At 36.7% G+C, this 26,479-nt stretch overlaps 1 protein-coding gene across 3 annotated transcripts in view; it reads left to right on the forward strand.

Annotated features, from left to right (window-relative positions):
- The window catches only part of CTNNA2 (catenin alpha 2), a gene marked incomplete at both ends in the record, with an annotated part of 407,127 nt that overhangs the window by 287,245 nt on the left and 93,403 nt on the right, over positions 1 to 26,479 (forward strand). For all 3 annotated transcript variants that reach the window (XM_084262814.1, XM_084262815.1, XM_084262816.1), the window contains 2 exons: positions 8,686 to 8,766; positions 24,548 to 24,700. In XM_084262814.1, the coding sequence (XP_084118940.1) occupies positions 8,686 to 8,766; positions 24,548 to 24,700 (234 nt within the window). The remainder of the gene's footprint in view (positions 1 to 8,685; positions 8,767 to 24,547; positions 24,701 to 26,479) is intronic.

Raw genomic sequence — 26,479 nt, forward strand, 5'->3', positions numbered from 1 at the left:
ATTTTTTAAATGCATTTAAGTGTAAAGGCATCAATTTTGTATATTGACATGTTCTGAATAGAAATATATCACGTATTCCCTGAAAACCCTGATGTTTTCTTCTTTGAGTCCTCTGAGTAACTATTGCAAAGGAAACACTGCTCTTTAAAAGAAGGTCAATGCAGGTCAGTGTTGAAATACATATTGTTACAAAGGCACCCCTCACCATCAGAAAGTAATGAGGGGAAACTTCAGAGACATCAGTTCTCAGGGACATTAGAATCACAGTATCACAGAATCACAGGGGTTGGAAGAGACCTTGAGAGATCATCAGGTCCAACCCCCCTGCCAAAGCAGCTCCCCAGCTCATATTTCAGAGACAGGCATCCAGATGCATCTTGAGTTATCTCCAGAGATGGAGACTCCACACACCCCTGGGCAGCCTGTCCCAGGGCTCCCTCACCCTCACTGGGGAAAAGTTCTTCTGCATGTTGTTGCGGAACTTCCTATACTACAGCTTGCGGCCATTGCCCTTTGTTTGTCTCCACAGACACTGAAAAGGGGCTGGCCATTTCCCCCTGCATCCCATACTTAAGATATTTATAAACATTAATAGGGTCCCCCCCTTAGTCTTCTTTTCTCCAGGCTGAACAGCCCCAGCTCACTCAGCCTTTCCTCACAGGGGAGATGCTCCAGGCCCTTAATCATCTTCATAGCCTCCTCTGGACTCTCTCCAGGAGATCCCTGTCTTTTAGGACAGAAGCCTGGATCAGATGTGCAATTGCATGCTAACGCTCGCACCACCACCAAGCATTTGCAGTCATATAGATCACTTTACACATGTATTGCAGAGATTACTTGAGGACATGTCAGAAAACCTGACACAGGTTATCAATTTTGTGTCCCCCTACTGCATCTCTTTGTTTTCCCCTATCATTGGCAAAATTCATTTCCGCATTAGGATAACGTTGGCATATGCCTTTATCTGAAAAAGCTCAGAATAGAGAAATCCAGGTATGATTTTGGTGGGTTGGGTTGGTCTTTTAGTTAGCTTGCAATATTTCTGTGACCAGCAACTGTTTGTCTCTTATACACCTATAATTAAAAGATATGAAACTCTTTTTACACAGTGTTGTCCTAAGGCCATAGGTAGTGATGACCAAAGTACTAAAGTGTTCTGTGGGTCTGTGTTTGTATCTTAAAGGGTGAAAGTTTCTCCATGAGTATGGAGAAACAAGCATGATTGTTAAGATGCAACATCTCATCTAAGATTTATGGGGTCTGTTTCTTTTAGACAGCAGGGAGAAAGTTAATTTCTTGCAGGACCCTAAAATATCATAACCTGGAAATATAAGAATATATTTTGGGGACATTTGTAAAAAACATGCTCTTATGATGCTCATATTGTTAGATTATCTGGAAGAAAATAAGACAAACCACACAAACTTTTCCAAGATGCAGTTTCTATTCTGATCCTTAGGAGGGCTGGACAATATGTGCAGTTACTAAGAAGGAGTTTTACTGCATGAAACTTGGTTGTTTAAGAATTAATCTAGTACCACAAGACACTCTCCATTGTCAGTGGAGAGAACCAACCCCATGTAGTGACATGCATCACATATTAAGATAAATATAAGACAGATGGGTGCTCTGAAAATGCCTGTCACTATATATTGAATATAGAAGGAGCTAAAATACCTAAATTTGATTCAGTATTTCTAGATAGTAAAATTAAATGAGATGGTTCTACCCTGAAAACTGTCACTGCTTTCTCAAATGGCCGTGTGCACTACATTATGATCTGAATTTAGTTAAATGACACAGCTCTGAAATGAATGCCTTGGGGAAGAACTTCTAAAGATTGTATGACTTCCTGCCCTCCCCACCCCCACCAAAGAAAAAAAAAAGTCCCAACAAAAATTAGCCCATATGTTTTACCTGACAAAACTCCATGAGATTTGCATGTTACACTTGCCTTGTAACTTGGGAAATCCTATCAGTTTCCTTTTTCTGCATTTTTGGTACCTTGGGATGCTGTAAAATCCAGTCTTGGCTTGTCACTAGAAGAAAAGGACTGTATATTCACCACAGTGGTCTTGGAAATGCTTGTTCAAAAATGCACAGAAACACAGAAATATTCAATACAAGAATTCTATGAAAAAAAATCCCAAAACAAAAAAAAAAAAAACAACCCTTCCCCCCCAACAAAAATCCCAACCAAACAACAAATTGTTGCCTTCATTCTCAAAACTGAAAAAGATCCCCACATTAGGTTACCTTTAGTATCACTATAAATTCTTAAAGCAATTATTTTTGGGGAAGCATAGATGCCAGTACGTGTTTATGGGTAAATATCAATAAATGAAAGCAGCTCTCACTTGGGAATTAGTAAAATCAAGAACTGGGATTACACATCAAACTTCTGTCGTTGGTAATCCTGAAAATCCTTGACTATTGCCGAAAGACCAGCAGTAGTTTCAGCAGTGAATTATGCAAAATGAAAAAAGCAATAGCCACAAACCAACCAAAGTAAAATACTCCCCTATGCACTAGTTCTTCCTTCTCTGAGAAGATAAAAGAAGAAACTGCATGTGGCTGATAGTAAAAACACTGGTTAATTTACCAAATCACCACTTGAAGGCAATTTAGGTAATGTAGACTGCATGAAAACATACAAAAAATAGAAAATTACATTCTTCAACTATTTACATATTCAGTTTTCATAATCTCTTTATTGCATTATATATTTAATTGTAATTGTCTACAGATCTAGATAAATCTCCCTTGGATCCAGGCTAAGGCCAACATTTGCACACCTCAGGTGCTGATATAACATCTAGCTCATGGTTCATTTATACCTTATTGACTTTATTTACTATCTTGTATTGCAAGGCTGTACCTTACCCAGTTTACCGCAAAGTTTTGAATACGTATGCTACACTGGAACCAATTACACTTATTGTGATCTGGTCACAATTTTGTATAGTAATTTAAAACATCTGAAAGTAATTGCTATGTTTTAAGAGACCTTCTTGTCTGTAACGTGGGAAGTTATTTAGTGAATGGCATTCTAGAGCTGAGAAGGATTGACGAAAGCCTGAAAGTGTTTTATTGCAAAGTGGGAAGATGGCATTCATACTGGGTTCTTTCTGTCTTGCCCTTTCTCTGTGGTGACTGAGCCTTTCTCCTTTGCAACTGCATAAACAATGGACAAAAAACCTGAGTAGTAAAAGGATATCTTAAGCAAGTTGTTGTTTCCCCCACCTTGCCCAATTTATGCATTTTTTTTTCCTAAGAAATAAAAACGATTAAGAGGAAAGGGAAATTTACATGTTTTTATTCCATACGAGGTGATTCTTTACACAAGTTACTTAGAATGAATTCTAAAAACCAAAATCATTTATACAAATAAACATAAAGAATGGATAAAATCCCTAAGATGAGTAGAACAGAAAATCATGTTCACACCACGCTCCTAAGGGCTTTCTCACCTTTGCATTTTATTTTTAATTTTAAATGTATTATTCTAAGATGTATTTAGCATCTCATCCATAGAGGAGGCACACCAATTTTCTAAAATATGTCTTCCTGACCCATGTCCCTAGCTAATAGCTAGAATTTTCAACTTCCAGTGAAATTTACTCTCTCCTCACTTCTGTTAGGATATATAGCTTAGCCTTTTCCTGACCCAAAATTAGTCTTCTTAACCTGTCAGAAGGAAACTATATATTGGCATGTTTAAACCTAGCTTTCTTCTTAAAAGCACTGATGCACCTTATGTGTGTTGTTCAAAATGTTTTCCTTCTTAGTACTAAGCTCCCCTTCATCACTTTTAAAAGGGTTGTTGAACATGAGCATAGTTTTTAAAGAGTGATGTCGTTCAACATTTAAAATAAAATATTAGGACAGATATAGTTTTGAGCAGCAATTTACACCTTAATAAAACATTGTGATATTGAAGTTCTGAATAAACTGTAAATAATGGAACCATCTACCTAGGGGATGATGAAAATATAAAAGTATATCAAGGTTTGGTAGCTTTTGGATCAATAGATAATCTTTCCACCTGTCTCCTGGAGGCTAAATTACTCGATTAATGGCAGTGAGGATGTCTTGGATATGCAACATGTACTATGTTACAGGACTGAGCTCTCCCAGGTATTTTGGCTTATATCTAAACCAACAGAGAAGGCAGGGGAATGTGTGAAAAGAGTCTGAAAAATTCTTACATGGTTTTATGCTATTATTAGTAGTATTAATTATCGTTATCGGTAAATTGAAACACTGCACTTCTAAATTATACACTTCAAAGGAAAAGGACAATAGCTCTTTCTAACATCTCGTGTTTAATTGTCATATACATTGGGTTTTTATCTGTGACATCTTGTAGGCCTGCAGTTCCTGCACATTTTCTGTATTCCTTGGCACTCCATCCCCTTCTTTAACAGGTTACTATTGTCAGCCATGTTCATCTGGCGTTGATTTTTATTTTAATGATAGGCTCAAAATAGTGTATTTACGTCTCATCAACTGTAAGTAGTCTTAACTTTTCAATGTAAGGGTAGTCACTACCATAATGTTTAGGCTCTCTTCATAATAATTTTCATAGTAACAATTTTATCTGTTTCATGTGCTAAAATTTTAAGTTTATGATTTCCATACTGGTGGTATTATGAATTATTCTAAACTATCAGCACAGCTCCAGTCTGGAGCATCTTCTTCCAAGGTTGACTGTGTCTCTTCCAAAATGCACTGTCTCTAGGCTGATTGGCTTGACTCTATGTGTTTTGATTCTCTGATAATCTCTAGGGTTAGACAAGAGTGTCTTGGTACCTCATGCTGATCAAAAGACTTCTATAGTGAGTAAATTGTGAGATATAAATGTCCTTAATACTTGCAAAAAATAACTTGGGGATTTTTATTTTACTCCACCAGTATAAACTGTTAACAGCTCATCAAAAGAAGGAGGGAGAGAAAAGGGTTTTTTTCAGAAGGAAAAATGGTGTATCCTGGCAGAGATCATTGTAGCAGATGCTGAAATCACTTAGCATCCTTAAGTGCTTTTTGTAATTATTTTATTTCTCTTCTTAACTAAATGATGTTGAAGTTTCCTGCCTAAGGGGAATTATTATGCAGTTTTAACTGTGAAGATTTTTAGACCTTTCTTAGTATAAGGAAGGCAGTGACTGTATCCTGAATTTGTCTTATTGTTCAAGTAATATTGTTGACAGTGGCTGCAACTGGTGTCATTTTCTGGAGTCAGACAGTACCTAGGCTTCTTCCACTGCTTGGACATGAATATGTTGAAAAACTACCTAACCTCTCATGCTAGGTAGCAAAACATGCTTACAAGTTCTGGCTCTTTGGCATTCAAGGAATTCTCCTCCTTTCCCTTTTATCCCAATGCCAGCAGCAATTTTTACTTCCTTTTTATCCCATCTCCAAAATATCTGTCTTTCCATTGCAGAAAAAGATTAACAGTGGAATGCTATGAGGCTCAATACCAAGCATTATGGTTTGTTGTGGGTTGTTTTTTTTTTTTCCAGAAGCACAGGAAACCACTAAATTCCTTTCAGTCCCTTCTAGGAATGAAGGCCAAAAATTTATCACACAGCAACATTAATATAAGAGTATTTAAGGACTTAAATAAATAAACTTTAATAAACTTATATTTTCAGCACAGAGCAGATGGTGTTTGACAGACCTGCCTGAAGCTATGCAACATCACATGCCATGCAATTTATTTTTCAATAATGTGGCTTACTAAACAAATTTCTCCTTCTTTGAAATCATATAGTGAAGAAGGGGTTTTCTATCCAGATTAAAAAGCAGTAACCGTTTTAATGATAGGTGAGGGACACTCAGAATTCCTAGATAAGTAAAGACTCTGCAGAACATGAGAAGCATCTCTGTGACTTCCTTTGTATTCATATGTGTTTGGGAAGTATTTCTATTGAGAGTGCTCAGCCGGATCTCTGTCCACTTGGTTTGGTAGCCTGTTTTCCAGCACACACTGGTTCGTGCCATTTAGCATCTCAGGCGGTGTGCGGGCATGATTTGGGCGATTCACAGAGCAAGGCCTTATTCAGTAAGCAATATAGATGAAGCTTCTGTCCGTTTTGGAGCTGGCCAGATGGATATTGCCAGTTTGTGTTATGTGGCCTAAGGGTCACAGAAGGAATTCCAGTTGTCTTGTGTTTCACAATAGGATGTACCTTAAGGGGCACTGTTTATGTAACATAAAACTTGACTTAAAAATGTTACAAGATAAATTTGAGGAGAGGTTTAAGAGAGCTGCTAGGTGTGGGCTGCCATGGGCCTACTCTCAATGTTTCTCCTATGTGTAATACAAACCACCCAAGGTGGGAACCTAAAGTACAAACTTCTAAGTAAATCTCAAAATTTCTACTTTTTATTTTTCCAGTGACCATTTAGGGAATGTCAGAAGCCTTTGCTCCTAAATGGGGCGGTTTATCAGGTGCTTAATTTACTTAGTGTTGTATCCTGTAGCTGACTACCCTGGAAGTAGTCCCAAGTGCCTAATCATGACAATTTTCTGATCCGCTAAATGGGTGACAAGCATTAAGTGCTTAATCTTGCATGTCAGTGGTGAACACAAAATACATCTGCCCTGCGTGAGATCAGTGAAGAATTGTTAACTAGTTCTTTTGTTTGGGAACTGTAAAATACCATCCCAATGAAGCCTTAAGTGCCACGGTGTTTGCTTTTTGATTGTGTTAGTATTCCTTGCAATTTGAAAATTATTCTCTGACTTTATGGAAGGAAAAAAAAATATATAAGGTAGCCTTTGCCATGGCAAAATATGTTTTAAAATGTTTTGTGTGGTTATGTATCTTTCTAAGGCAGTACATTGAACAGTGAGAAGAAAGAGGAGAATTTAAATAATGCTACAGAAATTATTTGATTGGGGAAAAAAAATGCATCCGAGGATGCTAATGTCACCAAGGATACTTGGTTCAGCTAGTCTGAGTAATTGAAATTTTTCAATTGATAAAAAATAAAATAAAGGGTATGTTTACACAGACAGAGTAATTGAAAATTTTCTTAGAATATGTCTTTGTAATCTGACAGACTAGGAACTTGGCTGAGACTGTCTTATCTGGCAGTCCCTGCTGTATGGTTTCAACAGTTAGGAGAGGCTTCCTTTACCAAACTTATCCACCTCATTTTTATGTTGAAATTTCAGCTTGAAAAACTATAGATTGTGTGCACATATGGCAGCTGTGGTCTAGAACAAAATACCAGGGCCTGAATTCAGGACATACAAAACTAAAAGCATGTTCCGAAATTGCTTAGGCTAAAGAGCCATAGTTAGCTGGGAACCAGGAAAACTCAGTCAAAGGATGAACACAAGAAAAGTGGGATAAAAATATCAGTGGGTTACACAGATGCCTCTTCTTCTATCATAGCAAATGCTTTCTCTCTTTATTTTCTGGTGTCATTTGTGTGATTAACTCCAGAATTTGTAACTGATTCTTTTTAAAAGACCAAGAGGTAAATTTATGTTTTATATTAAATTCTGGTGGTGCTTGATATTTTTATGTTTGAATTTCTAAATAAAATAAGAAAATGGGTTTTACAGATATCTAAAAGATCATGAACGCATTGGCCTCGTGTCATAATTAGAATTACAGACAATAATAGAGACCAAGCGTTCCCTCAAATGAATGCTTAAAGCAGAAGCCTGAGACATGGGGCACCTACCAGTGTGTCCATGAAGAGCTGATAACAGTGCTGTACATTTGAGGGATCATTACTGAAAGGGTATGTTTAACCCCATCGCACCCCAAAAGGGACTACTCAGTAGTTCCCAGAAACATATGCTATTAAGCTCAGCTGGAAATAGAAAATTGCTCTTAATCATATGCAAGGAACAATTCTAAATACAAGTACTTGAAAACAGCGTTGGGAAGGAAAGAGTACTACCAGAAAGAATGGAAGATCATTTTGATTCTTGATGAAAAGCTATCAAACAGAGTTCAATGTGGTAAGAGATGTGACAAATCTTTAGAGAAGCAGTTTTCTCTTAAGAGAAAGGTAATACAGCTGACAAAGTCGCTTAATGCCTTTTGTGCCATTGAACCTAAAAAATATTTTTTTTCATTCATTATGAGCCACAAAAAGCCTTTTTCCCCCTTTTTAAACTTTGTGAGCATTTTTGCTTTGAGACTTCCTGCAGGAAAGTGTTTTAAGTGGAAGTCTTCTTTATACTGCACCTAAGGTCTGCCAATATGATTCCTGTTACAGGCATAGGTACCATTTTCCTTCTGTCCTCAAGCTGTGTTGCTGCTTATTATCATGTTTAACATTCCCAGTGCCTGGCAGGATGGAGATTAGAAGCTCTTAATATTCGTTTTATAGTGAAAGGTCTTGCCAGATTTTGGGAGCATGGGTTATAATATATGCACATAATTTATTGGTGGAAAAGTTCTGAGCTCTCCAGTGAGTCACCTTAATCTTTTTTGTTGTTGTTGTTTTTGTTACCATTTTAGGATTGTTTTAAAAATAATCTGTTATGCCCCCTGCATGTAAACATGTTAAAAACATTGCATTGGAAATAACAACTTAATGGAAGCAAACAAAAAGAGATGTAGAGATTTTCTTTGATAAATCTCTACTTTTTTTTTTTTTTAAATGTATATTTTTGGAGTGTTTTTGTCTAACTCCAATATTTAATTTTAACAGACTGGAAGGAAGGAGAAGGGAGACCCACTCAATATTGCTATTGACAAGATGACCAAGAAAACACGAGATCTTCGAAGACAGGTAATCTGTGCTTTTTTGTAATGCTTCTTGATTTTCCAAGGAAGTCATTGCTTTTCAACTTCAGAGTGATTTTGCCACCTATAGAGGTGTAAAGAATTTGTGTTTTTATTTAGATATGACACTACATTACACTTGACATTACAGACTAGTATTCCTGAGCCAGAAAAGGGGGATTGAAAGTGTAACTCCCAATGGTCTTAGTATGTGGGAGAGTAGACAGATTGGCCAGACCTTCACTGCATTTGCAGCCCAGCAACCCCAGTCATAAAAACACTGGCATATGTGCTTGTTTGTATTTACTTGAATACTCTCATCCAAATAACAAGAATGGTGAACAGAATATGAAAAAGTTTGTATGAGCAGAATTCTCAAAGAAAACTTCTAAGGCATTGCATTAAATAAAGATCCTATGAAGATCCAGAGAAAGCTAATAAATAAGAGGTCGCTGGTAGATGCTCCATCCCTGGAAATGTTCCAAGGTCAGGCAGTATGGAGCTCTGAAGAACCTGATCGAGTTGAAGTTGTCCCTGTTTATTGCAGGGGAGTTGGGCTAGGTGACCTTTAAAGGTCCCTTCCAAACCAAACTACTCTGTGATTCTGTGATTCTATGAATAACTGTAAAGCATAGTTTAAACCATAAAAGTTGACTTTCTTACATTATATGTATCATTGTGTTTGATAATAAGACTGAAAGATTTGTTCAACGAGCTTGAGGTGGAAAAAATAAAATGGTGATTGGAAATGAAAGGAAAAAAGATAGATTTCTCTTTACATTTTTAAAGTAGAGGCAGGTATTACCTATTTTTTTTTACCTCTTTTTTACTACTTTTGAGATTATCTCAATTCTGCATTTTTTGGTAAAATTAATTAAAAAAAACCCCAAAGGTTACCTCTGTGAAAGTGATCTGGAATCTGTGTGGAATCAGGGAAGGACTTAAATATATCTTCAGATACCTGTTTGAACAAGATGGTTTCAGAAAGAGTGGCTCCTACAGGCATTTCTAAATCAGTGTTCTGCACTGCTAAAACAGCTCATTTCATCGCACCTTTAACTGTCAGCAAATGTGTTTGAGGATCATATTCTCAGTGCTTATTTCTCCAAATATTAAAGATATTGCAACGGACTTGCAGACAATAAGAATCATTGACTCTCCTGAATAAAGCCTAACATCACATCTGTTGCTCAGGTAATGACAGAAGATCTCCACTGTTCTGACCTCCAAATTTGTGGGATCCTAGGTTCTGCAGTGGAGCTTGTACCATGTGTTGCCTCCCACCTCTGTTCTTATTGCTTGAAGGAAGTAGCAGACTAACACATGAGTTGCTGTTCTGTGTGAGGCTCTCAGCAGTTGCCTGAATTACTCATCTCTAAAGCCAAATTTACTCTGAAACGTGATATAAAAGTGGCACCTTTCTTAATAAACTGTCTGCTTCTCGTGTATATTCAGCCCCTTGGGTGTTGAATTCAATCTCACAAAGGTTGGAACTCTTATGTGTGGGTAAAGTGAAGCACATACATAAATGTTTTCCTGCTTGGAAATGAAGCTTTTAATATAGATTCTGATATTTATGAAAGTTAATCACATACGTATAATGTTTATTAAATTTTGGCAGTTGCTAGTAAACTAATCAAGATGAGACCATAATTGTGCTAGGTTTGCATAAGCATAAAGGGAGATGGAGTCTCTGCTTTCAACAATGGGCATTCTTACTATAAATCATTACCCTTTAGAATCATAATCAGTGTTCTGCAACATCACATGTATAATCAACAGTATACATGCCTGTGCCTACCCAGACCTCTCTGTATGACCTCTGCTAAATTTCACAGTATGAGGATGTCACTGAGGACTGAGTTTAATGTCTGAGGAGGGGCTTGAGGATGAACAAATGAACGATAGTTGAGATTGCAGTGTTGCTAAATCATGGGAGAAGCAACCAACTTTCAGTACCATAGTGCCTTTTGTTTTTAATTAATCTCTTTTAAAGCAGCTTTTCTTGTCAGATTTACGAAGCTTAATGTTCCTGCTATAAAACTGGACAAACTACAAAATATGTTTTTGTAGTAAGAAGGTATACGTATTTCATTTGGTAGTCAGGCTCCCTTGCAAGGCTTCAGTAGTCCACTATCTAAGACTGATTTTTCTCTCTTTCCCTCAGTTACATAGTTCTATTTCTGAGATTTTATTTGATTATCTGCAGAACACACAGACATGTAAAATGATTGTGGTTGGGATACACAGTGCTAAAATTCCAACTCATGGGTTACAGTCCCATCAATATTTCCTATTCTGATGGAATTACATCTGTTACACTCCTGGACATTGAAAAACTATTGTGGACATCTAATTATATGTCTTAATATAAACTGCCAGCAACATCATCAGCCGAAGTCAGACTGAACAAGTTCTTGGAAGCAGAAAAGTTTCACCAGCCCATAGCTGACTGCTGCCATTTCTTACTTTATTTTGAAGATTTTGGAAAAAGCAGAGAGTTCTGTGTCTGATAACAAGTTCTGCCAATTGGCAGCATTTGGGGTCTTTTTCTCCCCTGGTATGCAAGTCTGTCATTAAAAAAAAAAAAAAAACCAACACAAACACCAACAAACAAAACAAGAAAAACTCAAAGCCTAAAAGCTAGAGAAAAGCATCTTTCACAGTTACAGCAAGCTAGATCATCAGCAGGGAGATGGTTGTTGCCAGTTATTTTCTTTGTTTGTTTTACCTCCATAGGGGGAAAAAATATGCTAACCCCTATAGTTTAAATACTGCAGCTACTCGTAAAGCATCACACACACTTGGTATTTCAAGCATTGCAACTCTGCATTGACATTGAAACAAAGATAAGCAGGAAGGACACACCAAAGAATTTGGCTAGCACACAAACTGGATGCCTAGCGAGGACCAAGGCGGTCTATAGATCATTTGGAGTTGTATGAGCTGGGCACCAGCTGTTCTGCTGTCACCACCACTGGTGTCCCACCTGTCAGTGCTGCTGCCTCCTGCCCTGCTGCCATCATCTCTTTGCCTCATGTCCTGTTCCAGTTGATCAGCTGAGCTTGTTCAGTCTGTATTAGCCAGTCAGGTTCCCAGCAAGGTATAATAACCAAAGCCATTAGTTTTCTCTTAAAGAGCAGGTATCTGTACTGCTATTAATTTTAACAGAGCAGCCCATCTGCAGTATTCTATAGACTAGACTGAAATCAAATAATTCTTCATTTTTGTCCCTTCATGCAGATTAATACTTCATAGGCCTCCAAGTGGAAGCAATTGTAAAGAAAGGAAGATTCCACCCTACACGCCCCAGCCCCCCAGTGATTCTCAGTTAATACTGGAAATTATGTTCTTATATAACTGTTAAGGACAATTCACTTGCTTCCTGCAGATGTACATTTATGTCATTAGTAAAGCTAATTAGAAATACATTATGAAATTAATACTGGACAGAAAGTTTTCACTTTTTCAAAACTGAAAAAGATCAGAAATTATCCAGAAATTTAAGTTTGAAAATAGACAAAAATTCCTGACAGCGCTGAAAAGATTCATTTGTATTTTTTCAGCAGTTTCGAACTTTCATTTTGAAAGTTAATAATTTTAGCTTAACATTACAAATATAAATATATATACATATAAATAAATATTGAAAGCAAAAAACATGTTTTCAGAATTGTCAAGAAAGTTTTCCATTGCTTTAAGGCATTTAGATATTTTGAAATATTCAGTTTTCATTCCAAAATAGAATAAAGCAAAAATTAAAACATACTATATTTTTTTTAAGTTATATTTCTGGTTCTCCATGCAGTTTTAGGCAACAAAACTTTATTATAAAATATATGAATAGGAGATGCGAAGTGCAAAGCCCTGCCATAACCAGTTGGATTCCAATCAATACATTTTGTATTTTGAATGTTTAGACTGATGTTCCAGGCTTTTGTCTTAATTGGGTGGATGTCTAATTGAAATTAATGTTATTGTTAGATACCCATGTCTATGTTTGCAGTATAAAAGGGTATTGTTTGTCATCTGATTGTTTTTCAGTAACCTTATACTATGTGTTGTTTGGTGTGATCCAGTTCAGCCTGTGGGGCAGGTACCACTAAAAGCAAAATAACATCAACATCCTGTTTGTAGCTCTAAGTCCACTTTCTGAGGCAAAACATTCTGATTTAACATTGTTTTTTTCTCAAAAATGTCCCCTTCACTGATGGTCTTTTCCAGACAACTTCCTACAAACCCCTGGGGAATACATATTGTGTAGACACAGTACTGAAAAATTGCAAACAGCTGAATTAACAAAGACTTGCTATCCATAGCATTGCAGTGTTTGCATAGGGCCTTGTAGCAATAATCTCAGGTTCTCCCTGATGGTCTCTGATTTTTGTATTTCTTCTCATCTTGTCACATCCACCCTTCCCCTCTCTGCTACTACCTCATCGTGTTACTCCAGGCTGGTGGGTGAAATGCAAGAAGATGTGAGGCTGGTTTTGGCACATCCTCTGCCAACTGGCCAGCTGGTACTAATGTTGGTAGCCAGCTACTAACTTCACATAACAAATTTCCCTCTGTAGGACTCTAATTTGGGTCACCATTCTCCTACACAAACAATTTTTCATCAAACTTCAGTTATTTAGTATCCTCAGGACCTTTGCTGTCTGTCAGATTGCTTTAAGGTTGGCAAATAGATTAAAATGAATTTGCAAAAATGGACAGAGTTACTATAATGAGTCTCATTGCCTCAGAAAACAGGTCTAGAAACAAAAGCCTTTATGTAGTCCTGTTCTGTTTTACTCTGCTGTATGCAACAACACTCAAAATTTTCATATTTAATTTGTGGACTTCCTACTGTGCAACTTTGCTAATAAGACTGGTATTATGTAACTGTAGCATGTTATTATCCATAAATAAATCCTCCAATATGATTTCTGCAGTTACATGTAGCTTGTTATCCCATATGATTTTCCAAGAATGTGTTTCATGTGTGGCTGGTCTTGTCCTTTAGAAGTTTGTTTTTTAATCTCAGCTGCTTTGTAGGCTGAAAACTGAGATAGGCTCTGCCACAATTTCTGTATTGGTCTGGATGAGATTTTCCCTCTTTCTTATGAATACTGATGGAGCTTAGGATGTTGATTGCTTCTTCTTGGTGTCTGCTTTTTCCCAATAGCCACCCTAGGAATGGTGACACAGGTTTGGGTATTCAGGATCAGGTTTAGCTTAGCCATTTATGCATAAACTAATGTTACTAACGACTGTCCTATGGTGTCTTTCAATCAACCACACATTCAGACTTGTCAGTAGTGTACTTTGCAGCAGCCTAAATTTAAAAATAAAAAAGAAAAAAAAAAGCAAGTCATGTTTGCCCTTTCTATATGTCTAATCAATTATGTAGCATAGCAAATGCATCTTTTCAAATGACCCTTATATATTTTTGATATCCATTTACATGATTCTAGACATTTATTGGGCTACAGACACATATTCATTAGTCTGTTCTCAGCCATATTCTCCAGCATCTCTCCCTTCAACTGCACAGTTGCAATTATTATATTTCATATAGTCCTTAATTCTACTCTAGGTAGCTATATTAGGCTGCAAGTCAAACTTTTAAAAAGCTAAAGGTAGATCAGAAAAATATCTCCTGTAATTTATTATGCAAATATTGTAAAATGAAGATCTTGGAGAGAAACTCTTGATCATACTCTGTTTTTACCTACTTCAAAGGTCTCTAAAAGTACTTGCAGTTTGGTGTACTTTCTTTAATATGGGTTACAGCAGTTTGAATTAGATAATAGGCTTCATAATGTTCTTAGGCTTATTTGTCATGGGGTTTTTTTTCTGGCTCTTGAGAGGCACCATATCTCCATTTGTTCTTTATGTCAGTCACTTCCACTCAGATTAAGCTGTATCACTACTGTTTATGAATGCCATTTACAGTTAAAAAAAATAGTTTAGCACTTTGAAACCTGCCAAAAATTGACGTAGGCTCTAGAGAGACTCTCAGAATAAAGAACAGGAATATTATCTCATGCAATTAGACTAAAGGGACACCTAAAACATGTTTTATTGGAAAAGATTTTACCACATCTAAACCATAGAATGCAAATTTTATTATGGATAGACTCTGACTCTTATATAATGTTTGCAGTCTTTGGACTTAAATCTCTCTCATCGAGTAGATGCATAGTTTCCTGCTTCACAGCATGTAAACACTTTGAAGAAAACACAGGATCCCCTCCAAAAGAGGAAATTTTATCATCATTTTGCAGCCAAGTTACTGTCTCATATACAGACCAGATGACTTGTCAAATGCTGTAGGGAGGGCCAGTGGCACCTAGAAATTAAATCTTGCTGCCCTGAATCATGATTTACTGGCTTAGGTTTTTTGTTTATCGTCTCTCCCTTCTAAAATGCTCTGTGAAGACAAGCAGGATTTATTGTCCAGTTTTCAGATGAATAATCTGAAACACAGGAAAATAAAGTCGCTTTTTGAAGGTGAAGCTGCCTCAACTTAGGTATTCTGTGTTGTACCAGCTTGAAGAGGTACACAGCATCTGTACATTAAGATAAAAGCCCAAGGGAAGCATGAGTTCTCAGAAAACAAAACTAAGATCTTTGGAAGAAAACAGTATACCCAGTTCTAATCAAACCTAATAGGTCTTAGATACCCAATTACTTTCAGTTCCTTTGAGAAGCTAAATAGCACATATAAAGAAATAAAAACTCATATTGAGGGGGTGGGGGAAGAAGAAAACAGAGAACCCTGATCATTCACACCAGCTGATGTCAAGTATGGTAACTAGGTGATACTACAAGGAAGCTGCTTTTCCTTCTATGTCTTTGATTGTTGAGTTCACTTTCAGAGGATGGTTTGGGGTTTTAAGGACTTGTTTTGCAAAAGCTTGTCTTTCTGTACAGGGAGTCATGAACAAATTGTTTCCTAATTTAGGCACCGAAAAGGTAGAAGCTTAAAGGTAGGTTTCTACGCATAATCCTTTTATTTTCAAGCAATAGAATTGGTCAACACTGAAGCATTAAGTGTATTTCTTGGAGGGCTGAGGAAGAAAGCTCTGCTTCCCATTACTGTAGTAGTAGGTTCTGACATGCCCTTTGTTGCAGGGTACTGGTTAAGGCTATAAATTCTGAAGGTAGCTTTTTTTAATTCAAGTTCTGTACAATTTAAGAAAGGCTAAAAACATAGAGAGAGGGGGTCAAGGACCTTATCTAGCTCGTGTAACACTGAGAATTTGTATGAGCGTTGATACAGCATTTTGAAGATGTGAAACTTCATGTAAGTGTTAAGTAGTAGCAGAATATCCAGTAGCCTTACATGAATGTTTACTAAAGATTTATTTTGTGAAGGCGAAGTTGAAGCAAGGTCATACTTAAATAGATGATCCATGGGAGTGTTACTAAGGTTGTGTTATATTACCAAAGATGAGGTATTGGTTGTTCCCCCGGGAAAGTGTAGTGTGATTGGTGATATTGCCTCATTCTGTTGTATGAAAATGCTTCTTGACATAATGCTGGCATTTTTTTAAAGGGAGCCAGCCATAAGTCAATCTAAATGTCTTTGAACATAACGCCACCTGCGGCATCAGCCCTTGCTCATTAGAAACTCATCACCTTTTCCATGTTGCTTAATAGGTTATGTTTTCACCTGCAGTGACTCTAGTGCTCTTGATTACGGAAATCTGGAAGCTGGCTTTCTGAAAGCAGTCTATCAAATGCTAATAAAGATTTATTTCTGTGCCAGCACTACATGTTTATTTCTTGTATTCCTTTAATGCGGGTGTGCCACTTTGTGTATGTGTCAGTACATCTTCACTGGGTTCCTTTGGCAGCTTGTACAAAGGTATTAGACGAGAGACTTAACGTAATACTGGGTTATAAAGCAGAGATAGTAATGCTCTGCTTGGTAAAGTCATCTGCTTTTTGATCTTCCACTGAATTTATAGCAACTCCTAAGAGCAACAGAAGTAGGCATACTCTGAATATCACCAGCTTGAACTGAAAGAGATGTAAGCTCTTGGAATGCTGTTCAATGCTGCATCCACTTTTTGTCTGCTCCCATTTGATAGGCTAACTGTCGTATTTACTTTAGGAAAGGAGTTTTAGAAAAATGTTTAAGAAATCTGCTCTAAAAAGTTAGAGGCAATGAACTGTTATTTAAATTGCACTTAATCGTGATTTTGACTTGAACTTATTTGAATGCATGTGTCTTTGTCTCCCTTGAAATGCATTTCTTCTAGATGTTTATCACTGTGACATTGAGGTTTTTATGGTGCTCTGAAGTGCTTCAGAGGAAATGGAGAGTGTTTTAATACCACTGATTTACTCTTTCAGGTCTGCAGTAATTTCCTTACTGCCTAATTATAAGGCTCAGTTTAATTTACTCTACACATAATGTTTACTGATGCACATATGGTACCATATTTCAGGAAACTATACCCATATCAGGTAGTTTTGTATAAAGCTACAGTGTGTAACATTTTCATCAAAGAAAGGAAACTTTGATCTGGGACATAATAGTCATGATGGATTGATTTGTCTGACAAAATCCAAAGATTGTGGTAGCTATAGCTGCCTTTTTTTTTTGAAATAGCGACTTCCTTCAGTTAAAACAATTAATTTAAAAAAAAAAAATCAAGTTGTAAGCTTAGTGGAATGGCCTTTCAAAGTGTCTGGTGAAGAACTGCGAGGCAAAACTTGGTGACAGCTATATTATGTTAGAGTACATTACTGCACATTGTTTGTCTATTATTCCTCAAATAATGAGCATTCTTAAAAGCTCACATATTTCAAAAAATCTTTCTACTCGCTCCAGGAACTTTAGAAGATGCCTAGCTCTGTAATCATTGCAGAAAAACAAGCATGGAGTTTTTGCAAGTCTTTTTAATGAGAGACACTGTAAATGTGGGAGACACTCAACAAACATGTATAACGAAACAAAAAATGAAATAATCCAAAAACCGTATACCAAGCCATTCTACTGATGATGGCTTGACACAAACTTTCACTGTTCCATTATGTCAGCTAGAGAATGACTATAATCACATCAGCCAAAGAAACTTTGAGGATTGGATTCATAAAGACAGCTTTGAATTTTGATGTTCATTATCAATAGTACATTAGCATGAGGTAGGGAGCACTATAAATGTAGAGGAAAACACAGTCCTTTTCCATGGTCTTCTATAATTCTGTGCTTCTAATGGATTTATGAGTAATGGCAAAGGACACAGAATTTAATTTCCAAATGGGATTCCAACATTGCATTTATTTCTTAATTGACATTAATTATGTTCAGTAATACTATTTCTAAAGTATTATAAAATGTCTTTAATGTATTTGCTAAGCAACCAGGAATATAAGAGGTTTTGTTTTCAGTTACTGCTTGATAGAAAATGATGCAAAGCAGAAGAAAGAAAAGCCTAAACAAAATTAAAACAAAACAAAAAAAAGTAACAAAACCCAAACAATATAAAGAAAAATCTCCCTTCCCTAAGGACTGTTTTGAAAGCTATGGATATTGATAGTATCAGATTATCAGTCATCTCTGTCCATGGTGCAGTATCAGTTTGTGACTTAAGTGACTCTTGGAAAGGATGATAAGAAATCAGTTTTGGCAGAACACAATCAGTTTTTAATCTTGTCTCAGTCATTGCCTGGAACTCCAATAGATAGGTATACCAAAGACAGTTGTCATCAGTTTCTATTGGGTCTCTCTAGGTCTTAGAGAAGCTGATGACAGTATTTAGTATGGCAGCTTTTTAATGCAGCTGGGGTAGGTGGGAATGCAAATACGATGTACAGCACTTCTGTAGTAACCCTTTGAAGCTTTTTGGATAAAACTGCTATTAAGTGAAGTTACTACACATAGTTGTTATAGAAGGGATAATTTCATTATAGGTTTTCATAGACAACTTCCTGTCATGTAATCATAGAATGTGTAAGGTTGGGAGGGACATTCAGAGGTCCAACCCCCCTGCAATAAGCAGGGACATCTTCACTAGATCAGGTCTCTCAAAGCCCCATCAAGCCTGACTTTGAATATCACCAGGGATGGGGCCTCCACTACATCTCTGGGCAAACTGTTCCAGTGATCTACCACCCTCATATTCCTAATATCCAATCTAAATCTCCCCTTTTTGAGTTTAAAACCATTATCCCTTGTCCTATGGCTACATGCCCTCGTGACAGTTCTTCTCCAGCTTTCTTATAGGCGCCTTTCAGGTATGGCAAGGCTGCTCTAAGGTCCTCCCTGAGCCTTCTCTTCAGGCTGAATAAGCCCAACTCTCTCAGCCTTTCTTCATAGGAGAGGTACTCCAGCCCTTTGATTATTTTTGTGGTCCATTTGTGACCAAATATTTATTTAATCACCCAAGAAGTTTTGTCCAAATATTTTTTTTACTGTATTTATAAAAAATCTAAACACCAAAGCAAGTCTACTTGATTTAAATATTTCAACAGAGCTTGAGAAAATACATGAAGATGCAGTGTGTTGTACTTCTCAGTTTAATCTATGGATCTTTAATCCATTACTTTTATTCTTCCTCATTGCCTTTTGTTACACCTTTCTCCTCTTTCCAATCAGCCACTGTAGGCTTATGGTCTTGGTGACATTTTTGACACTTTACAGGCCTCCTGCTCAGTTTTCACAAGGATATTTTTCAAAGTCCTACTCCTCCTCTTCTCTACTTGGGTAACCTAAATATTTCCTATGTGTAATGTCCAAATTCTCCTCAGAACTTTGCCTTCCCAGTTCATACATAATAAAAAATTTAATCACTGTCTTTTACTTCTGGGTTGTTTTTACTTCATTAGTGCTTTCAACTAGTTCTTCAATTCCTACTTGTATTTCTGTCCTGTTTTTCCACCATTTTTTATAGAAACTCTACGTGGTCCTCTACACTTTAATGACCTGTATCATTCTTTATTGTGAGAAATAATAAATATTTAGCACTATCCTAACACCCAACTGGCATTAGTATTTTATTATTCCATCCAGACATGAAATAAGACAGAGTACTCGCCCTGATAATATATATTGGGGGAGTGGGGGCTCCATGCGGATGTCTGTCATCCAAGCTTATACATTTTTCTCAGCTTTTATGTTATTGCCCTAATATTTTTGAAAAGACAGTAGAAAATTTACAAGTCACAAAAATTGATAAAATACCACCCCCCCAAGAAAAAAATCAGTATAGATTAAGTACCAAAGTACTAAATTCTTCTATGCTTCTAGCTATATACCATCTTAATACTTTATGGTGTCTTAAAACTACAAGGAACTCTTTTGTGTGTCTTATTCTCTTTCAGATTTCTAGTCAAAACTTGTCACTTCAGGTTGCTGTAAATTCATCTTTGGTTTCTTCTTGACTAGGCAAGTTTTTCTCTAGAGAGAAGAAAGCTCACACAGAGAAAAATACTTAAAGTATGAACAGTCTTTGTAACAGCATTATTTCTTGACTTTTTATCTTGGGTTCAAATCTTGCATGTTTTTATGGAGTATAGTCCAGAAATATGCGGTTCAAGTACCCAGTGGGGTACAGGCTTTAAATGTTAATCTTTCACTATTTAATATCTCAAGACCTAGTTGATGGCATCAGTGTCCACATCTGCTAATCTACCATTTTTTTAGTCACGTATTCATAGGTTGCAGCGTGCAGAATTGACTTTCTCCTTAACAATATAGTGTAGTAGCTTCTAATGGTCACTGCCTTATTCTCTGGAACTCTATTTCAAAATATATTGGAGGAGACACTTTAACTGCAGTGGAGGAGGCATTATTTTCATCTCTCTCAATTAAATTAATGCCTGTTTGGGAGTTCTCTGCAGCTGCAAACTGAAGTTAGGTTCAGCTTGTAGTATATGTTCAATAGAAAATGGTGAATAAGGTCCTTCTTGGTAAACTTTTGTTACAGATAGCTTTATACTGCCAGTCTTTATAAAGTTTAACAATCTGTTAGTCATTAATCTCCTGCTGTGACTTTACCTTCCAGTGTCAGGATTAGACATTTAATTCTTTACTAGACTGTAAGTAGCACTGAGGCATTTTGGTTCTAAAATTGTTATATAGCCATGGAAAACATCATTTCAGTGGGCAGTTTAACCTCTTTGAGCTCAATTATAGCTGTGAATCGACAATGATAAAACAGCCCTAAATAGTGCTTGGAACAGTAGAACATGATGCTATCAAACCCAGCAACTGACTCTGTGCACCATAAACTGACTAAATCGACTGAACTGGAAAGACATTAAATCTGTCATGTGGTACACAATTCATACTTTTAAAAATATTTGCAGGTCTTGATGTTTTCCTTTTACATCTTTGTGCTGGTTTGCCCAACTTATTGCTCTTATAGCTATATGTTAATTAAGTTTATCCATGACAAACTGAATTAAGCAAGACCTGTGTTTAATGTGTTTTCTAACAAATGGAGTTTCACGTAGTGGAAGCTACCCATGCTTTGAAGTTGCCTCTAACATTGAAACTCAGTGGTGGAGTGGGGGGAAGCTAAAGCATTGTCTTACAAGTAATAGTTTGTGTCATAATATTTACATCAGAATGCAGGGCAAATTAAAGTACAGCAAAGATGTTTTTTAATGTATGTGAGAGTGCAGTCTCTCATGGTTTTTTTAGACTTGACATGGTTTTGCTGCTTGCTTTATGACCATTTAAATGCAAATGTCAGGCTTCTCCCATTCCCTTCTGAACTGAGGTTAGTTGTACAAAATAAAATCTCTGGATGTGTAAGTGATCTCTTTGGCTGGACTTAGCTGCAATATGCAGAGGAACGTACAAAATGAGTTTTACAGTAGTTATTTACCTTGATGAATAGCCCTAATTGTATCAAGTAGACTGGTAATGCTGAGCTAATACTTTTAAATGTCTTGTCTTGTGCAATTAATATTACCTTGTCATGTATCCATTTGAGCTATTGGATAAATGTCTTCTGTTCATACTCCTGTCACATTTAACAAATGATTTTGTCAAGTCATTCTTTATCGTTTGTGGTGATGGATAGCAAAATTTGTGGTCTCCTGCGTATATAAAAACTGTTAACTATACCTTTCAACTTCAATGCAAGGGCGTCCTAAAACCAATTTCTAAAGAAATTATAATGCATGTTTACATGAAAGGTCAGAAATATGCTGCTGACATCTATGATTAACACAGGATAGGAAAATAGAAATTGTTAATTTTATATTTATCAAACCTGGGACAGTCAGAACTCAGATTTTTTTTTTCAGCTGCTTCAACTCTGAACTGCAGAAGGCAACACACAGTTGCCATTAGAAATGAGATATCCATTTTATTCTTTCATTTTGATTCAGCTAGAAGTCTACTTACTGTATATATATGCAATTGTAAACCCCAAATTGCTGGTTAGCTCTTACTATTCTTCTTATTTATTTCTCTTAAGTAGTTGTAGAATGAAGATATTTAATACCAATGAAAATAAACTGCGTACTTAAACATCCTGAGACTTTCCTAACAGTTCCATGGGGCATATTTTTATAATCGGATCTCTAATACCACATTAACCTTGAATAAAAATTGAATTACATTTTCATTGAACACAACACATTGAAACAGATTCCTCCTTATGGAATGATATAAACAGAAAAATGTCAGTGTTTGTGTAACAGTTAAAGGCTTTTTGCAGTGCCGTGGACAACAGGCTTTGTTGACACTTGTATTTAACTTGGACAAGTGTATTTTTACGAATTTCTGCTGAGAATGGGATGGGAATTTTATCACCTTTGTGTGTTCCTTTGGAAACACTGCCACTTGGCCTATTTCAGTACAATGGACTTCAAAAAGTCTAACTGTGGGTGACAAAGTGAGGCATCTAAGTTGGCAGCAGAGTTTCTTAGCAAATATTGGGAGATGGGCATCTTCAAAGGGTGATTAAGGAAACGTTAGACTAACCCTCTCTGTCAGTATGCCTCCCTTGATGCTTACGTAGCTGAAACACTTCATTAGTAGGGAAGGATCGATGTACATACTGATTGTACGTACAGTCTAGCAGACATATAATGCAGAGTGCTCTGCAACTTAACAGCTTGGAGTAGTTTGTTCTTTTTTTTGCAATGCTTTGATATATTTGAAACGCTGTTAGTGTTTATCTTTTATCAGTAATATTGGGAAACTATTCATGGATCAGGATCTCATTGTACTAGATGCTGTGAAAACAGACCCAAAGGACAGTCTGGAGGAGATCTCAATATAAGAATGAAATGAGTCAGCAAGTGCATATCAGCAGATTGATGAGAGAAAAAAAGGAATAGTACAAGGTGACAATATGATAGGTAGTAGCTACCACATGCCAGCTTCCCAACTGTTGGCTGGTGTCTTTTATATATTGTTTGTCTTCCTCCTACCCCCACTTGTATGTATTACTGTTAGCTATTCCAAGTCCTTTAATAATTTTGAAAGCGGAAAAACACTTTCTAGGTAGAATCTGAGACAAATTAATTTTTAAGGGGAATTAAGTATTGCTGTTCTTAATACATTGGCTGCTTTAGTTGTATCCGAAATAAAAGGAATACAGCATGCAAGCACAGATATGCTATTTTGCTTTGATTGTTTTTACTGCACCACTCGGGGATTGAAGGAAATATTCAAAGTTAAGCTTTCTCCCTATTCAAATAGAGCTGACAATTGCTGCTGTCAACCTGCAAATGCATCTTGGATCATGTATTTACAGTGCCTAACAATATACCAGTTTTTGATATGATTGGGTGTTTTGGTGACACCTTGTCTAGCTAGAGCTTTCTTGTCTGGGCTGCAAAATAGAGAAAATTACCTTTCCTGATGTTTCATCTAACTGAAAATGCATGATTTAAGGAAACTAATGGCTAGCCAGACCTCTATGTTGAATAGCTCCCAGCTTGTGTTTGAGTCCGCAGTTTTTCATTCTTAACAATCAAAAAGCTGGAGAAAGCATACTAAAAATGTTTCTGATCCATGCTCCTATAGAGCTATTAAGTTTCCAGGAAGAATTATGTAGTTTTCAGTCATCTTTATGGCTGTCTTTCAAAATATAGTGAAGTCTGACATTAATTAGTGGTTATTAGCAAGGTTATTGACATCATTCATACAGTAATATTGTTTCAAACAGATGTTTTTATGAAATTCCAGGTGTTTAATCTTCAGAAACTTGTAGGGTGGGGGGGGTTCCTTCAGAGTAAATTGTACTGTATTTTCTACTCTGCCTGGAAAATGCTTAGAAAGGTTTTCTGTTTATACCTGTTGGAGGTCTTTGAACAAGAATACGAAGCACAAGGCATGTGCTAAACGAAATACTCATTACTGCACACAATGCTATTCCGTGCAGGAATTAGAGGAGGCTTAGAAATGTTCAGGCTAATATTTTTAATGGTTGCTTGAAGTTAAGCTCCTTAATCCATATTTGGCTTTTAAGTGAGCTGAACTGTTTTTTAAAGTAGTGTGCAGCTTTCAATTCTCATCAATTTGCAATGTTTTATGTGGGTAATCAGCATCGTCCTGTATAGATCCATTCAGTCCAGTAGGATTAGATGTGCGAGTCAGCATGAATCTCAGGAGAGTTTTGGAGAGCCTAGGCCTTTAAGTGTTTGATATTTGTAAGCTTACTGCAAATATATAACTTGAAGGAAAGAAAGGGTAAAGCCCAAACTCTCCCACACAATGCTGTAAGATGCACCACATCAGTGTTTAAATATAAGTAGCCAGTGGATACAGTGGACATGTATATTGATAATTCTCCTTTTGTTTACTCATCTGCTTTCTTTCCTCACAGCTAAGGAAGGCAGTAATGGATCATATATCGGATTCATTCCTGGAGACCAATGTCCCATTACTGGTTCTCATCGAAGCTGCCAAAAGTGGTAATGAGAAGGAAGTGAAGGAGTATGCTCAGGTCTTCCGTGAACATGCCAACAAGTTAGTTGAGGTAAGTGACCGTACTGACACAGCTAGATTTTCATCTTGCATCTCTAGGAGAGGCAAGGAAAGCCATATACTGGCTGAAATGTTAAGAGGTAGCATTTCTGTAATTCAAGTTTCAAGAGTTTTGATCAACTTTATCCACGTGATTGCACAGCGAATGTCTGGATGACTGGTAGAGAGGAGCATGTGCTGTAATTAGTAGCTTATTAAAGAAATGCTAAAAATGGTATTTCTGGTATCTTGTCAAAAGTCATATGCAGCAAAAATTAAATTTCAGTTCAGCCTTACTAGCAGTACAATAGATCTTAATCTCTAGTAAGTAAAAAGCCGAGTATATGCTTCATACTGTATCTAGTACTGGCCAAAGGCTCCTCTAGACTTAAGAGCTTGTTATGCTGAACTAAATCATAGGGAAAAAAATATATAGATAAGACATAGCCTTAAAATGATATTTACTCTTGAAAGGTCTATATTACAAACATATGTAATATCTTCTCTTTCTGAAGAAACCTGCTATGTAAAGTCAAATGATAATTTCAGGTCTTCAGGGATGACATTGACATAGTTCTATTCTACCATAAGGAGTATAAAACATGATTGAAATCTGGATGCTCATTGAATGGACTTTTAATAAAGTATTGATGATACTCATCTCCATTTGCCCTTTAAAAGATCAAGAACTATGAAAACTGCTTGTATTTCCTGAAGACAAATGTTACTCAGTGGTTTGCTTGATATTATGTGGCATTATGGACTTCTCTGTATTGGCATTATTTTGAAGAATATATAGCCCCTCTGTAACATCCTTTCTCCCTACCCATACTATGTGCATGGTGTGTGTACTAATGCTATTTAGGAACTATTGGTTTGATGAGTATTGAACTGTACTTTTGAATAGCTTCTGTTCCTAAAACAGGCGTTGTTCTAACTCTAGTCCCTGAGCTGTAGCAAGGAATAAGGGTTTCATGTTTAGTATTTAATAGAGGTGGACAGTTCCCTGGTGGTGGGGGAAGCGGGGGGCAGGTAAGCAACTGGTATTTTTAGTGGGAGTAAGGTGCTGTTCTGGAGCATCTGACTCTTTCCCCTGTACAAAAACGGGGAATCAAGGTACCTCATTCAGGGTCTGGAGGTCTGATGTTTGCTACAATACTTAACTTGTGGGCACATAAAAGTAGGTTGCTGGGTTTTGGATCTGTATGGATTCTGTGCAGTGCTGAATGTGGTAAGGTTACTGTTATCTGCAAAAGGAGCCCAGGACTGTTGGCAGCTTTCAGTCCTGACCCCTCTGAATTTTTGAAAGATTTGTTACTGCTGCACGTTGACTGGAGCTATGGCAGTGGAAAAGGAACTAGACATTACATAAAGAGAGGAAAAAACTCCCACCTAAACCAAACCCCAAACATAGTTATATTGTAGTGGCAAGCAGAGCTGCAGCCTTATACATAATATGCAATGAACATATGTGGTTAGTATTACAGCAGTCCCCTCCTCCACAGATTTGCAATAATGTGTTGCAATTACAGGTCTAATAGCATTATTAAAAAGTTAAAAATAACTAAGTAGATCATCTTAAAAAGATAATGAGGTGATGACATAAAAAGAGGAAAAATACCAATTAAAGGCTATAGTTAAAAAACCCAACAGTCCCCCTCCTAAAAAAAAAATCAAAACAAAACCACCTTCAATTGGAAGAAACCCAATGAGAGAGTGATTATAGTTTGGGTTTGCATGCCTAACATTATGTTAGACTTCAACTTGAGACTAAACTAGAGTTTGATCAGTC

Source organism: Gallinula chloropus (genome assembly GCF_964237585.1).
Source record: "Gallinula chloropus genome assembly, chromosome: 4".
In the NCBI taxonomy this organism is placed as follows: Eukaryota; Metazoa; Chordata; class Aves; order Gruiformes; family Rallidae; genus Gallinula; species Gallinula chloropus.